Source organism: Callospermophilus lateralis, chromosome 5 (genome assembly GCF_048772815.1).
Source record: "Callospermophilus lateralis isolate mCalLat2 chromosome 5, mCalLat2.hap1, whole genome shotgun sequence".
Classification (NCBI taxonomy): Eukaryota; Metazoa; Chordata; class Mammalia; order Rodentia; family Sciuridae; genus Callospermophilus; species Callospermophilus lateralis.
In genome coordinates, this window is record NC_135309.1 from 40620088 (window position 1) to 40636145 (window position 16058).

General features: G+C 50.0%; 1 protein-coding gene across 1 annotated transcript in view; it reads left to right on the plus strand.

Moving 5' to 3' along the window:
• The first annotated feature begins 10529 nt into the window (after window positions 1–10529).
• Adamts2 (ADAM metallopeptidase with thrombospondin type 1 motif 2) overlaps window positions 10530–16058 on the plus strand; it is a 246675-nt gene continuing 241146 nt past the window's right edge. The window contains exons 1-2 of the mRNA XM_076856558.2: window positions 10530–10821; window positions 11819–12213. Coding sequence (XP_076712673.1) covers window positions 10692–10821; window positions 11819–12213 — 525 coding nt within the window. The 5' untranslated portion in view covers window positions 10530–10691. The remainder of the gene's footprint in view (window positions 10822–11818; window positions 12214–16058) is intronic.

Here is a 16058-nt window from a genome sequence, read left to right on the forward strand (position 1 = left end):
AGGAAAGCTACTCACCTCATGGCAGCCAGGAAGCAGAGAATGAGAACAAGGAAGGTGCTGGGGACAAAATATGCCTTTCCAGGTCACGTCCCCGGTAACCTACTTCCTTCAGCGAGGCCCCCCTTCTGTAGTTTCCACCACCTCCCTAAAGTCCATTCAGTTATGAACCCATCCTTGAGGAGATCAGAGCCCTCAGGATCCCATCACTTCCCCAAAGCCCCACCTCTGAACACTGCTGCACTGGGGACCACGTCTTCAACGCATGATATTTTGGGGAACTTCATGATCCAAATTGTAACACCTGCTGTAGCTCCCAGAGCTCAAGGTTTTCCTCTGGAAAATGAGGGCTTGTCTGGGACCCACCCTGGCTCTGTCATTCTCAGTCTCTCGTGCCGCTCAGGTAAGTCAGCAGAGGAGGGGCTTGATTATTGACAACAGGGCTGGATCGTCGCAGGAGTTACCTGGCTCTGGGACCTTGCCCTTGCTCAGTGATATACCTCATCATCTCACAGATCAATCCAGTAAAAGGTATTATTGCAATGATACCTGCAATGGGGTTCAAACTCTCCATTGCCAATACCCCGTTTAGGTGTTGGAGGGAGGCTTGTGCTTATGGAAGAAAGTTCTGAGAGTCTTGGCTGACCTTAAGTATTAGAGTATGGCTGATAAAGTGGATTTTGCCAGCTCAAAAACTGGAGACCAACAGTTTTGTGGCCAACGATGACCTTCCACTTGTGATCTGTCTGAGATGCCATGTGGGGTGCACACAGCACAACTTCCATTTCAAGGTTGGGGGGCTTGCCAACAAGTTAACATGAATGGAAGAAAGGAAGCCAATTCAGTGCTGTCATGCACTGGGGAAGGGGCGGCTTATCAGAGAGTTCACAGAGCAGGTCAGGATGGCAAGAGTCTCCTCAGGAGGATGGACCATGGTGTAGATCCGTGGGGAAGGGGTCTGGGGCTGGTAGCTGTCCACATGGGGCACAGGGTTTATGGCATGAGACAGGGGAGTCTGAGCTCAATAATGGTGGGAAATGCTGTGATCCTGTGCTCTGTGGGGGAACCAGCAAATAGGTCCGTGACTCCCATCACCATCACTACCCCGAGGGGAGCCAGCAGCTCCTGTCCACAGCTTTCACAGGCAGGGCAGGTAAGGACATGGCAGAGCTTTGCAGGCCAGCTGACCGAGGCTAGAGACAGCCTGCAGTCTGGACCCCACTGAGGGTTGCTAAGGAGTCCTGGGACTGAGATGAGAACTCAAGGCTGCCCTGCTGCCTCAGCCCTTCGGAACAGAGATGGGAAATCGCCATGGGGGAATAGCAGCTGCCTGAAAGTCATTCGATTTCCTCTTTCTCATTTTCAGAAATGCAATTAGGGAGGCTGGAGCGCTGCGTGGGCTCCGGAGTGCTTGTCTGCGTGTCTGGATCTTTTTGGGTGTTCATGGGCTGCAGGTCAGCACGTTTTTGCACAAGTGTTGTGCTCATGTTATGTGTGTGGCACAGTGTGTGTGTGTGTGTGTGTGTGTGTGTGTACATGCACATGTATATGCAAATGGACATTCTTGCCTCTGGTCTCTCGCCTGTCAGGCGCCCTGAATTTGCATCCTGTTTTCCATTCATATTAACCCATTGGGAAGCCCCCCAACCTTGAAATGGCAGTTACGCTGTAGCACCCCTAACCCCCAGCACCCTGACCTCCCCATCCTGCATAAGCTATCTCCCTGCCCTAACAGCAGGCTGTGCTTCCAGAATCATGTTTAGAGGCCCTAGGGACAGTCCCTTCTTCAGTCACTGTATCTGCAGCCAGCAGATAAGATCTCTTGCTGGGCAACAGGGAGCTGCTGATGCCATGTAACCATCATGAAAAGAAGCATTTAAGGAAGTTCCAGAGACCTGAGGCCTCCATGTAGGTCCTCATGTGAGATAACAGAGGAACTGGGGAAGGGGAAGAGATGCAAAAGCAGGTTATCTGAAGAGCTATCACTGGGCTGTCACAGGCTCATCCAGTGGTCACCTGAGGGATGAGACCCCAGCACCAGCATCCTCTTGAAGAAGGTAGAGGTGGCTGGGCAAGGTGGGTTTAATCCCCAATTCAAATATAACAACAACAACAACAATAATAATAATAACAAATGCAGGGGTTAAAGGCCATGGTTTCCTAGGGAAAAAGTGACTGGGTGGGGACAGTGAGTGAGGGTCAGGAAATCATTTGGAGGTTCCTGGCAGCCCATGGCAGAACAGGCCCAGTGTGGCCAGATGCGCTTCTTTCTTTCTTTCTTTCTTTCTTTCTTTCTTTCTTTCTTTCTTTCTTTCTTTCTTTCTTTCTCTCTTTCTCTCTTTCTCTTTCTCTCTCTCTCTCTCTCCCTCTCTTTCTTTCATAAAAGCCAGAGCTGCATATTTTAATGGGAAATCTTTTGAGTTTTCAAGTCTTAGCCAATAATTCAAGATAAAAAGCCAAAGCCCTCTGGGCTACCAGTTGGCAGCCCCCTATTCATCTGTTAGGATACTTGCATTTTTAAGCAATAGCTAATGGCTCTACTACTACTTCAGGCCAAGAGTGGAAATTTATAGGAAGGATGCTTGCATCCACACCCCCTCCCAGAAGGTCAGGGGCCTCCGAGAAGCCTCCAGGCACCTACTGAAGGGGCAAGTGCTAGAGTCAGTGGAGCCCTATTCTGGCTGCATGCTCTTGGGTGCTACCCTGACCTTCAGCTTCTTTATCTGCAAGTGGGGATGTTGTAGTTCCATCTTGTAGGATGTCAGGAGAATCTGAGGAGATCATCTGCCCAAGAACATTGCTAATTTGTTGAAAGAGTTGCCCCCAGACCCAATTCTCCCAGTGACTTCATCTATTTGTTCCTGTGGGAAGAGGAAAACTATGGGGATCATCTTGACTAGTTACCTTGGACCAGGGTATGGGTCATCTTTCCACTGAAAAGGGGGCTGGGAATCCCCTAACCAGTGTCCCAGTGAGAATTCCTAGTACCAAGAGCATTTTGACATGAACATGATCTTGCTTTATTTCTCCTGCTTCAAACCTTCACTCAGAATGAAATGCCAACTCCTGAGACCTGCAAAGTGCTGCCTCATCGATGGTCCCTGGTTGGTTCTCTCACTTGTCTCCTTATTCTTTATCCTGTTCTCACCACTCTTCATTACTTATGATTTCAATTTTCTATGGGTTTATCAGGACATAAGGATATTGTAAATCTAGGAGCCCTCTGTATGCAGTTTCCTGTCTCTAGTGCAACGCTGTACTACGTGTACTAAGTGAATCCCAATGCCGGCTTTGGTATCAAGAGCTCGCTCTGCTGTGTATCAGTTCTGAGCCCTTCATATGTCTTAAGTCATTTGATTCTTAAAACCACCCTGTGGAGTAGGTGATGTTATTCTGCCCATTATTTAGACAGAGAAACTGAGGCATGAGGAGGTTAAGTAAGTTTCCCTAGGGCTGACGGGGCCTAAGCAGCCTGTCTCAAGACTCTCTGAGGAGTTGAAATCATCTATGCTGGTGAGCCAAGATGTAATTCTTCTCCTAGTAACTCCAGAAAACAAGATTCCTGCTGCCCAGTGTAGAGTGCTGATAGGGTGGGAAGGGTACTCTCTAATTTGGATATCTGCCTCTTTATTTCAACAGAACATTCATGCTTTTAGCCTCTAGTCTGCTCAGAGGCTGCTGACATGTAACCTCTGTTGAAAATAAATATAACCCAAGCCCCAAGCTTTGCCCAAGATTGGTAGGGAGACAGCTAATTCCAGTCCTACAAATGAGGGGACATAGGCATGTGTGAGAAGACAGTGCTGTGTGCAAATCACGGTGAGGGGGTGGTGTCTTGGAGACACCCATATCTGAACTAGCGGGAGAGAAAGTCGCTCAAGTCCATGGGCTTGATTTCAGGCTTTCGGTGCCCAACCGGGATGACTGTGTGGGTATGTGTCCTACAGAGACGTTGAGGCTGGGGTAGGGAGTGTGGCAGGGTGGAAGGGACAATTTGGAGAGCTAATTAGAGGGTAGCTACAGGTAGTGACTGCTTTCATGTGGGGATATAGGAAAGGAGGAGTCTGAAGTGTCCTGGGTCTCTGGCCGGGGGCCTGCCGATGTGGAGAGTGGAGATGCCTAGGAGGACCAGAGCAGGGCGAGTTCAGGGCAGCGAGTTGGTGGAGCCCTGATGGAGATGTCTTTAAGGATTGGAGTGGACTTGCCTGTGGCCATGGTCATACAGACTCTGGAACCCACAGGACAGGATGAGATTGTCCAGAGAGCCTGGGGACCAGCCCTGAGAAGTAGCGTCTGGGGTTTTGGGGACAAAGCCTGCTCCTGAGGGGTTGCATGGAGTCAGGTCTGCAAAAACAGCTGAGCACAGCGGCAATTTATTTCATTAAAAAATCCAACCTGGGGCTGCGATTGTGGCTCAGCGGTAGAGCACAAACCCGGGTTTGATTCTCAGTTCCACATAAAAATAAAGGCATTGTGTTGTGTCCATTTACGAAAAAAAAAAAAAAAAGATTCTCTCTCTCTTTAAAAAAAAAAAAAAATCCAACCAACTTTTAAAAATTGTACAAAGGTTATAGGTAGGTCTTTTTCTTTTTTTGGAACCATCAGAGGATAGGAACACTATTTTGCAGGGAGCAGAGATGATCTGTTCATCCATATGCTCCACTTTAAATATCCTAGGAATTTTGTGTCCAGTCTCTGGACACAAGAAAGGACCTGGAGCTGCTGAGGAGGAAGGCCAGTGATGGGCCTTGGGGGGAAAGACCCCTGGACATGCCTGGAGACACAGTAGAAGGGTCCCCAGGGAGTCAGCAGCTGCTTTGGAAGTGACCAGAAGTCCTCAACTTTGCATTCAGAGTTTTCTTCCCATCAGTGTCTTGATCTTAGGTCTCTGTTGTTTGTACCATGGCCAGCCCCACATGGAAACTTCTGCCCCTTTAGGACTCCTTCCTTCCTTCCTTCCTTCCTTCCTTCCTTCCTTCCTTCCTTCTTTCCTTCCCTCCTTCCCTCTCTCTCTCTCTTTTTTTGATGGTGCTGGGGATTGAACCCAGGGCCTTGTGCATGCGAGGCCAGCACTCTATCCCCAGCCCTAAGGCCTGTTTCTTTAATGCTGTGAACTAGAAGGTGTCAGACTGGACTATATAGAAGGAAACTGACGTAGAGGGAACAAAGCCCTGGAGGCTAGAGTTCGCAGTGGTGGTGGAATGTCTAGCAAGGCCTGGGCCAGGGCCACCCGTTGAGATCCTCAGATTAAAAGAAGTGAGGAAATGTCTGGATTGCCTAGAAAAAGGCTTTCAACACAAAACTCTATAGTGTGATAGAACTGGACCCTTCACAAGTTTCTTACAAGATTTATATAATGAATTCTGCACACTCTACGGATAATATAGTATAGGAATGGGATACAACATAAAATCATATTGGGGACAATATTCTTTCACTAGCAAGGGGTTGCTTGGGACTGTGTGATGCTTTCATTCAGAATTAAGGGCAGGGACATTGGGATTGAAGCTCAGCATTTATTTGGCTTCAGATGGTTAGTCCAGGCTTGTCCTAGTGACCACCTTGCACCTGTCAGCAACTGATTCAGCAATGGGCATTATGAACCCTCTGCCCCCCACCCCCCCATGGCCCTCTGACCAGAGGGGAGATAGCTGGAACAGTAAGACACCTGTATTTTGGCTATTCTTCTAAATTGTCAGGGAGAAAGATGATACCCATAAGGCAGGGCCCTCATGGTCCATGGTGGAGTTCTGGAGCTGCCATACCTGCAGACTCCCTGGTATATGGGATTCTGCATTTCTTTATGGTTTAAGCTGGATTGTTACTTGCCACCAGGAGCATCTTAAGGGACCCAGATACCTTTCCCAGATGGGAACACTGGACCAGTTGGACCAATCAACTTAGGAGAAGTCAGACACACGTGAATTTAGGGATCTTAAGCCTGGCCCATTTGGGCCCAAGAAGTCATTGCCTGTTGCATTCAGATAACCCTTTTAAAATTCTTCTCTGCTAGGTTAGGCATATGTGTATGTGCATAGTCACAGGTAGGCATTGAGTTCAATCACTATTACTTAGAATGAATCTAAGCTTCAATCTTATAGTTCCATGTAGAAGTGTTGACTGAGCCTGGATCCCTATGCCTCCAAACTTCAAACCCTTTGTCTTTCACTTCCAGGCAGAACCAATTTCAATAGAGACAGGAAAACTCTATGTAGAAGAGGACAATGGAAGAAATTGCTACTTAAACATCACTCAAATTTCTTTTTGCCTGACACAGCTCTCTGTCAGGGTGTGTATGTAGGGTGGCTCAAGAAACAACAAGAATGACTCTCTCTGAAGGCCACTGACCACCACTTTCTGTTCAATCAGCGTTCTCCTGACATATTGCTTACCAAGGCCACTTTCAGCCAGAACTCTGCCAGAGCATCTGACTGGTTGCTGCACCTGCTGTTTGCCAATAGCAGAATTGAACAGAAATGCTGTTCTCAGAAGCCCCGTGACAAGGTCACTAACTCCTTACACTTGGTATACCCTGCACATAGGTCCCAACAGGACTGCTAGAATCTCGATCCTGCCTTACAACCTATGGGAACTTGCTGGTTGGAGGGAGGACAAAGCAATCCCATTGCCCCTATATGCTTGGAAGACCTTGCCAAGGAAGAAGACCTTGAAATAGGGGTAGAAGACCTACTGGAGGGCTAGTTTCCGTGTGGACATTAGGGGACAGGAATGAGTTCTAGAGGGCTCCTTTTCTAATAAAGTCTGTGCTGTGAGCTTGAAGCCAGGGATACAGCAGGGAGCCCTGACCCTCTTCTGTAGAATTAAGAAAGGGAATCCCTCCCACTGAGACCTGGGGGGACATTCTCATTTCTTAATATCCCTCCCCAAAGTATGTGAGGTGATTCTTGACACCCAAGATCACCAGAAAAGGTCCCTATCCTTGGGAAGATTTTTAAGGAGGTTGTGTTTGGAGGACTTGAGATGACCTTGAATTGTCCTCATTCTTCCTCCAAACCCTGGGCTGTTGTAGATCAGGTTTGCAACTCCAGTGACTTCAGGAGCCGGACAGGTAACAATCATGAGCAAGAAGCAGGCATAGGGCTATAGGAAATGGTGTGTCAAGTGAAAGAGCTCAAGCCAGAACTAGAGATGTTCAACATCAGATGAAAACTAACACCCTCCACTTTCACTAAACAAGTGCTCAAGCTGAGTTGGCTGGCTTGATCTTTAGTTTTTGTCTTTGGGACCTAGGCTGAATAAGACTTGAGACAAGAAGAACAGGGCATTTCTGTGTCCCACATTTTACGGGTAGAAGGAAAAGGAAAAGGCAAACACATCAGTGGGAGGGGCAACATTTCCCAGAAGAGAAGAGATTTGAAGCATGAAGGTGTGAAGAAATAGGAAGTGATATCTATCTATCATCCATCTATCTATCTATCTATCTGTCTATCTATCTATCTATCTATCTATCTATCTATCTATCTATCATCTCTGCCAACAGGTGATCAGGAAGCTGGGACATGTCTTTACTCTCCTCCCCTGAAACAAAGGGGAGACATTTTGATGTATGGGGGCCTGATCTATCCATGGCACCCTGTGGGGTGTCATGGGGATTAGTGGATGGTCTGGTTAAAGGTGGTGATCTACTTCCACTTTTCCTGGAGGAGGAGGGACATGGTCTGAGCTCTGTCTGGATGCAGTCCTTGGAAGCTGAGGGGGATACAGGAAGAAACAGCTGCCAGGAGTGTCAAAGAAACAAATTTTCTTTCCAAAAAATATCCTAGAGCAAGCATCCCAAAGTGTGTCAGATAATTCAATTACATGGATCTGTCTGTCAGAAGCCGTCATCTCCTTGCAAAGGAAAAAAGTTATTCCTTCTCAATTCCCCTTTCATCCTTCTGATTATATCAAAGAAAAGATTTCTGCTCCCGCTAGTCTGTCTCAACACTTCAGTAACACTTGCTAATCAGCTTCAACCTCAGTGCCTTTTGCAGGCACTAGTAGCTAGAATCTGATGATGTTATTTTCTTTTCATTTTATTTATGCGGGGCGGGGGCAGTTATTATTGATTTATGGCAAGATGGTGAGATATTGGCTTTTCCAGGGGTGGTAGTGATTTGAAGTGTCCTTTTAAATTTTTTAAAAATATTTTTTAGTTATACATCGACCCAATATCTTTATTTTGTTTATTTATTTTTATGTGGTGCTGAGGATTGAACCCAGTGCCCCACATATGTGAGGCAAGCACTCTGCCACTGAGCCACAACCCTAGCCCCCTTTTAAATTTTAAGTAAATTATTGAGTGCTACATAAAGGCATAGTGGTAGTGGTGGTTGGAAAATACGGCAATGACCAAAAGCATGGCAGAGAAATAAGTGAGGTGGTGGAATGTGACCCTTGAAGTAGGTAAAGTTACTGGTGGGGTTTTATTCTTCTTTTGAGGATAGAAGCAAGGACAATCACAGGAGAACACATCACTATATTCCAGGACAGCACCTGGCTAAACCCAACTCTGGGTCTCCTGCCTTCAAGATTCAACTCATGCCACTTCTTTGGGGATGTCCTCCGAGATGCCTGACTCTGGGGTCATCTCTCTTCTTTCTTTTCCTCTCTCTCTCTTTTTAATACTGGGGATTAAATGCAGGGATACTCTCCCAATCAACTACATCCCCATCCCTTATTATTTTTTTTTAATCAGAGGCAGTTCCCTCTAAATTGTCCAGGCTGGCCTGGAACTTGCAATCCTCCTGCCTCAAAAAATATGGGTTGAGTCATCTCTCTTCTGATACACAGGGATTCCAGCTCCAACTTTGCCTGGAACCAGCTGGGTCATTAGAGGTCACAAGAGCCATGCCTATGGGGTAGGAGTATCAGGGGAGGGGATCTTTAACAAACTCCAGGATAAGTGCCCTATTTAATGGTGGCTAAGCAAAAATGTAGGCCCAGTGTGTGGCCACACCTTGAAATTTCTCAAGAAAAGTTAGAAATCTAAATTTTTATGTGACATCTCACCATTTTTTAAAATGTTGACAACAAATGTCTGCTGTGCCTCAGGGTCAGATCTAGCTTCAGGCATCCTCAGGTGGAAGAGAGAGAGAGACACACACACACAGAGAGAGAGAGAAGCTTCTAGGTGAAGAGGGCTATTAAGCTGCAGTGCCCTCACATCTAGGTCCCAGAAATGACAGAACCAAGGGTACCAAATCACAGCAACAGCCAGTTGTGCAAGTCGTGTTTCCCCACAGGACTGGGTCCTCCTGGGGCTGGGGTTGTGGCTCAGTGGTAGAGCGTATGCCTAGCATGTGCGAGGCCCTGGGTTGGATCCTCAGCGCCACATAAAAATAAATAAATAAATAATTAAGTTGTGTCCAACTACAACTAAAAAATAAAAGTTTTTTAAAAAAGATTGGGTCCTCCTGGCCAGCAGAGAGGGTACTGAATCACCTGTATGTCCTCTGCCCCTGGCCAAGGCCAAGGTCAAAACCCTGGTCACACAGGGCTGGGGCAGAGTGAAAGAGAAGCTGGAATAGACAGGTGTCTACTGTCTGGGAAAATGAAGCAGAAGTCGGGGATCACATTGCCCAGATGTTCCACCAGACACATTCCTGAGGAGAGTATCAAGGAACAACTTGGGGAGGTGTCACTGTGCAGAGGAATAGCATTTCTGATAGGACAGTGATTCTAGTAAATGGGAACACCAGGACCTTGCTGGAGAGGAGGGATTCCAGTTGGCAAAGGGCGCTGACAGCAAACTTGCCCAGGATGAACTCATCTGGAAAGGTGGGCAGAATGCTGACAGGCCATTTCAGGAGGGGGCTGGGGAATACACAGACCCAATGGGGGCAGTTAAGGGTAGAAGCCTGTGCTCTAGGAGGGAAGGCCAAGTCTGACAGGAAGAAGCTGTGATCAGAGGTTGCAATAGAGGGATGGGAAGACCGATGTTAGGCGAAGGGACAGAAAGGAGGTGCGAACTGCGGGAACCTTGTCTTTCACGGTAAGGGCAAAAGTTGACATTTGGGGGATCTTGAGGCCTCGATCTGGGCATCAGGCCTGACTCAGCCCCCTGGACCCCGTAATCAGCATCCCTTCCTCTTCCATTCCCGCGTCCTGTCCTGCCCTGGGTTCCAGAAAGGTGAAACGGCCCCTAGAGTCTCAGGGCTGGCTGGTGGAATCCAGGCGCCTCGAGGGCTCCCTAGGTGGATGCTCTGCCCATGCCACTCCTCCGAGGTGGTGCGCCGCGAGGGCGTGGGGCGCGCAGAGGGTGGCCGGCAGCAGGACTACTTCAGCCCGACCCGCAGCGCTTCTCTGCCGCCGCCTCGGGGTGTCTCTGCTTCTCTGTGAGCCGAGAACCGCGGCGGCGGCGGCGGCGCAAGGAGGGGAGCGGGCGGCGGCGGCGGCGGCGGCCGCGCCAAGAAGCGCCGGGTCACCGCAGGCTGAGGCGCCCGCCGTCCCCGCCCTCCCCCTCGCTCTCCTTCTCCCTCCCTCCCGCCTCCCTCACTCGCTCGCTCCTTCGCTCTCCCCGCCTTCCCTCCACGCTCCCCCGCCCTCTCCTCCGCGCCTCGCCTCCTCCGCCCCGCGCCCTGCGGTGCTGCAGCTGCGGGCGGCTCCAGCTGCCCCCAGATGTGGGCTGGGCGGCGCGCGGGGAACTTTCGCGCCGGCTGTGAGTGCGGGGCCCCGGCTGCGGTCCGGCTGCCATGGATCCGCCGGCGGGAGCCGCTCGCCGCCTGCTCTGCCCCGCGCTGCTGCTGCTGCTGCTGCTGCTTCTCCTGCTGCTGCCGCCGCCGCCCGCAAACGCCGGACTCGCCGCTGCCGCCGACCCCCCAGGTAGGTGCGGCGGAGCCCCCACGCCCAGCAATCCGAGTCCGCCCGGCTCCGCCCCGCGTGCCCCGCCGCCCCCTCCCCAGGCGTCGTCCAGCTAGACTTGGGCAAACTCCGCGCGCCCCGCCCGGGGCCAAGTTGGCCAACTTCGGGGCCGCGTTGGTCGCGCAGGGGGCGCCCAGCGGTGCAACCCGGTGCCTTGGGCCACGGGGAGCCTCGGAGTACTCGCGGCTTCGGAGATGCAGAGCATGGGCTTGGAGGGACGGGAAAGCCCCGCGGTAGAGAGCGCAGAGCTAGCTCCAGCGGGTCCAGGGGAGCCAGGGCGAGGCGGCGCCGGTGCTCGCTCGCGTCCGGGGACGCTCGGGAGGAGCCGGTGCTGAGCGCACCGCCTTGGGCCCTGGGGATTGGTTGAGGCGCCCCGGAGGGGATCCCCGGAGACTCGTGGGACCCTGTTACACTCCTCCCTGTCCTTGGACGCGCGGGAAGAGGGGGCTGGCAGCGGGCTACCGTGGAGCTGGACTCAGAGGAAGGCCGCCCGTACTCGGGGAAGCTGTTTCGGAGGCTAGCGGTGAGGCTCATTGATCAGCAGGGGCAGCCGAAGGGTCGAGGCGCACGGGTAGGGGACCCACCGAGAATGTCTTCCGGTCAGCCCCATGTCCTGCCAAGGACGGTAGTTCAAGGGGCAGGGGACGTCCCGATGGGGTCGTCACCTAACGAACTGCGAGGTACCGGCGGAGCCCCAGCCCGGAACAGGACAGGGGACAGATCTCTTAGCTGGCATGACCCTCGAGGGGGATGGCTGGGTGGCGGCGTGGCTCCGGAGTGGTGGTGCTGTTAACGCCCCTTCCCGTTTGCTAGAAAGCCGGGAGGTACAGGCTAGCTTCTGGGGGCTTTGTGGTGAAATGCCCCATCCCTTCGCATTGAGGCGAGGGCTAGGGGATGATGCAGGGTTCGGCCGCCGCCGGGGAGTTCTCGTCCAGTCTAACGTCCCTTCCCGTTGCAGGTGGGCCCCTGGGGCACGGAGCGGAGCGCTTCCTGGCGGTGCCGGTGCGCACTGACGCCCAGGGACGCTTGGTGTCCCACGTGGTGTCGGCGGCGACGACCGGAGTGGGGGTACGAGCTCGCAGGGCCGTCCCTGTCCAAACCTCGGGCTTACCAGGAGGCAGTGAGGAAGACCCTAGCGACCGCTTGTTCTACAATGTCACGGTCTTTGGCCGAGACCTGCACCTGCGGCTGCGGCCCAATGCCCGCCTCGTGGCTCCCGGGGCTACTGTGGAGTGGCAGGGTGAGACGGGTGCAACCCGAGTGGAACCCCTGCTTGGGACCTGCCTGTACGTTGGCGACGTGGCCGGCTTAGCTAAAGCCTCCTCAGTGGCGCTCAGTAACTGCGATGGACTGGTGAGTAGTGTCTTGCTCCTTTCAGTTTTCCGTCCTTGCTTGGGTTTTGGAAACTGGTTACTGGGAATCTCCTGGGAGTGCAAGTCCTGCGCTGAGAATCTTCTCTGGGGTTGGCTGAAGGGCAAGTTGTATTGATTAGTTTGAAAGGGGGCTCATTTATGCAAAGCTCTGTGTGTGGGTCTCCCCAAAGCCCTTACCAAGTAGTAGAGTGTGCATTTCCCTTAAGTCTACTGCACCTCTGAGTCTTGCATCCAGATAGGTTGATGCATGTTTGTGTATCTCAGTGAGTGTGTGCATTCACACGTGTGTTTTGGAATGTCAGTACTTTTTTCTAGGTGTGTACCTGTGTGAATATGTGAATGTGCCATTGTCTCTCGTGCATATTCATACGAGGGGTTTGTGCTCATGGTTGTGTCAGGGCATCTACTGAGTGTATGCCTGTGCATTTTAGCATGTGTGATATGTGTATGGTAGGCATGTGGTTTGGCAGTCTTCTGTGTATCCAGAGGACATCAGCCAGGGAGCAGGCATTGGTGTTGAAATACCCTGTTAGTCTTCTGCCCCTTGACTGACCTGGAGCCACTGAGTTTTATACTGTGGTTTCCTGATGAACTCTAGTTGGTAATTTCAAAAGTCAATTTTCTCTATTTAGAGCCAAGGGGAGAATTTGGAAATGAAAGTTCTAGTGCCCAAGGACTGCTTGGTCTTTTGGGGACAATCCCTGAAGGGTAGGAGATAGGCTAGGGGAGGGCTCCTTTTAGGACTGCTGGGCCACTCAATATGGCTGGGAAATTCACTTGCTTCCAGGGGCCCAGAGGAAAAAAGCCTGGATCAATGCTCAGGGAAGAGACTGACATTGGCGGTGCTATCTGGCTGCTGGGGGCCTGGCACATGGCAGAAGCCACTGCAGTTTTCTATTTTGGATTTGGTGTGTGGTGGTCAGGTTGACTGTGCTGGCCAGACATCTGAAGCCGTCCCAGGCCCACTGTGGGTTCTGCTCTAATTGCTGCTCAGGGCACTCCTGCTCCAAGTGAGTGGCCACTCTCCTAGCCCTGGTGGCCTCTGAGCACACCCATCTGCAGGCAGCTCAGGCTGGTCCTGCTGTCTGCAGAACCTGCAATTATACCAGAGCCCCACAACCACTGGTGTTCTTTTTATGGACACATAGGAAACATCACTTGTTGCTTTGGAAAATCACTGCCTTTGGTTGGATTTAGTTAGAACCCTGGCATATTGCGAACAACCATAAATGTCCTTGGAGGAACTGGGTTCAAATAGGGCAGTTCTTTATAGTCTCTGAGGATGTCCTGGGCCTCATAGGTATATTTCCTTTTATGCAATGGGTGAATTTCCTAAAAAAATGAAAGGAAATAATTGCTGGAGACTTGGGGTGAAGATGTGGGACAGAGTTGACTTGGATGTAGTCTACTGGTGGATCAATTCTGGGTAATATTTAATTCCCAATGGAGAGCATTTCAGTGGTTTTGGTGATGGGTTTCCACTGTGCCATTCATTCACCTGTGCATTTGATGATTCATTTGTCATATCAGCACCTTCTAATGTATTTACTGGTCATAGATGTGGCAGGCCTGATACCTATTAAGAGGCTGACAGGCTGAGGGGCACTCTGTTCAGGGCTTTGAGAGTATGCTTTTGGGGGCTATTTGGATGGGGTCTTGTAGAACAAATTGCCAGCAGGAAAAGGCACCAATTGGCATCTGGTCCGAGAGGGGAGTATGTGCAGAGGTACCAGGTGTGAATTGGCCTGGGAAGGATAGGCATGCTGAGATGTCTCAGGTGTTAGACATACACAGTCAGAGGTACAAGACAGTGTTAGAAAGGATACTGGATCCTGCCAGAGTAACTCTGAATGCTACCAGTGAATAATGGCCTTGAGAGAGTGGGTCAGCATCATTAGTTCTTTTCTTCCTTCAATATGTATGTGTGTGTATGTGTGTGTGTGTGTGTGTGTGTGTGTGTGTGTGTGTATCTGTTTTGATTTTGTGTCAATTAATTTTTTTAACCCTTTAGGTCCTTCTGTGCCTCTGTGATAGGTCCATTCACGGGGGACCTGTTTTTTGTTTTAAATACACTTTGTACCTCTGGTCCTTCCATTGACCCTATAGGGGAGGTAGCCTAGTCCTTGGTTCACAGATGGAGCACTGGGGCTCTGAGAGGTTGAGTAACTTGTCCTAGGCCACACAGCCAGTGATGGCGGGAGTCTGACCTGGATCTGTCTGACTCCTTCTGTCACAGTGCTCCCAAATATGGGTTAGTGAAAGATGCTAAGATACAATAAAAGGAGGAATCAATTTCTGGGCACTCCCTCTCCTTGGGCCTAACTGACCAAGTAACTATTGACTTTCACCACTGCTTTACATAGAGCTCCCTCCTCTGCTGCTGGGACCCTTCCTTGATAGGTATCTAAATACACCAAAGTAGGTGAGTCAGGTTGTATTGATCTTGTTAACATGCCATTGGGTTTCAGCTCCTCTGAGGTGGGGCCTGAGGTTCTATATTTCTGGTAAGTTCCCAAGCCAGTGTTCCTGGTTCTTGGACCACCCTTTGAGAAACGAAGCTTTGCAGCCCCATTTCTCCCAAGAGTGTTCTTCAAGGTCTTGCAATTTTTTCTGAGCAAATGGGGTTCCCTGGACAAAGCAGAGTTGGAGAGCCTGCAGCTACATTTGCCTTGGGAGGGTCTATGGTGCCTAACAGGATCTCTAAGTTCTATAATAAAGAAATCTGTGTAATCCAGTACTCCCCACACAAATAGGATAGTGGAACTGATCTTTGAAGAACCTGTGCAACTAGCTTCCTAGGCAAATATGTGGATATCCATGGTGCAGAAGGGATGTGCAGGGTTACAGCAGGCACCAGTGGCCCCACTGCTTAAGTTTAGATGCTTGTGTGGGAATCGTCTCTCCCAAGAGCCATGGATCCTTTCCTGTGTCCCTTGGCCTGGGATACACATATTTGCTCATCTGCTTTCCCCTGTTCCTGAAGACATATGAGACTATCTTTCTGCTTTAAAGGAAAGCAGTATTAACTATTATTATGTTGACAGTGGTCTCCTAATCTGTTTAGTACAAAGGAACTCTAATTTATCTGCTAGTGTCAGTCAAGGTCCTTTTAGTTACAAGTAACAGAAAACGCAACTCACATCAGTTTAAACAGAAAGCACACCTGGTGAAAAATCTTTAGGTGTGGCTGGATCCAGATGCTCCTACCAGTTCATCAGGACCCTTGCTTCCTCTTGCCTCTCTGCCTTCCTGTGTGTTAGCTTTGTTTTCAGATGGAGCCCCTCTGTGGTGAATCAAGGGGCTCCAGCAGTGCCAGGCTATCTGTTCCTGCTAATTCCAGCTAAGTCTTCTGTATCACTCTGCCTACATGGTGTTAGGATGCCCCCTTGAGAATCAAGGCATGGGTTTGCAGAGTCCCATGCAACTGAGAGTGTAGGAGGAGCTGCTTGCCAACATGGTATGAAATGGTTTTTGCTAGAATTCAGGTCAGTGTGTAAATTCTACTGAAGTCAGGTAGAGTTACGATAAATGCTACACGAAGACATGGGTTATAGAACCTACCATGCACCTTGTTTCCAGAAAGGCTGATGAATGTAGCTTCTCCAGATTCTTTTATAGCCATTAGTCAGAAGTTGTTCATAATATTCATGGGGGGAGTCAAACTTTGCCTTTTCACAATGAGTGAGAAAAATTGCTTAGCAAAATATTTTTTTTTATATATCACATCATTATGGAAGAGTTCTCTCTCTTGGGCTGTATAGGTGAGCTAATTTCATGTCACTTTTACATGTTTATTAGAAACCGAAATGAGAAGCCTATTGGGAT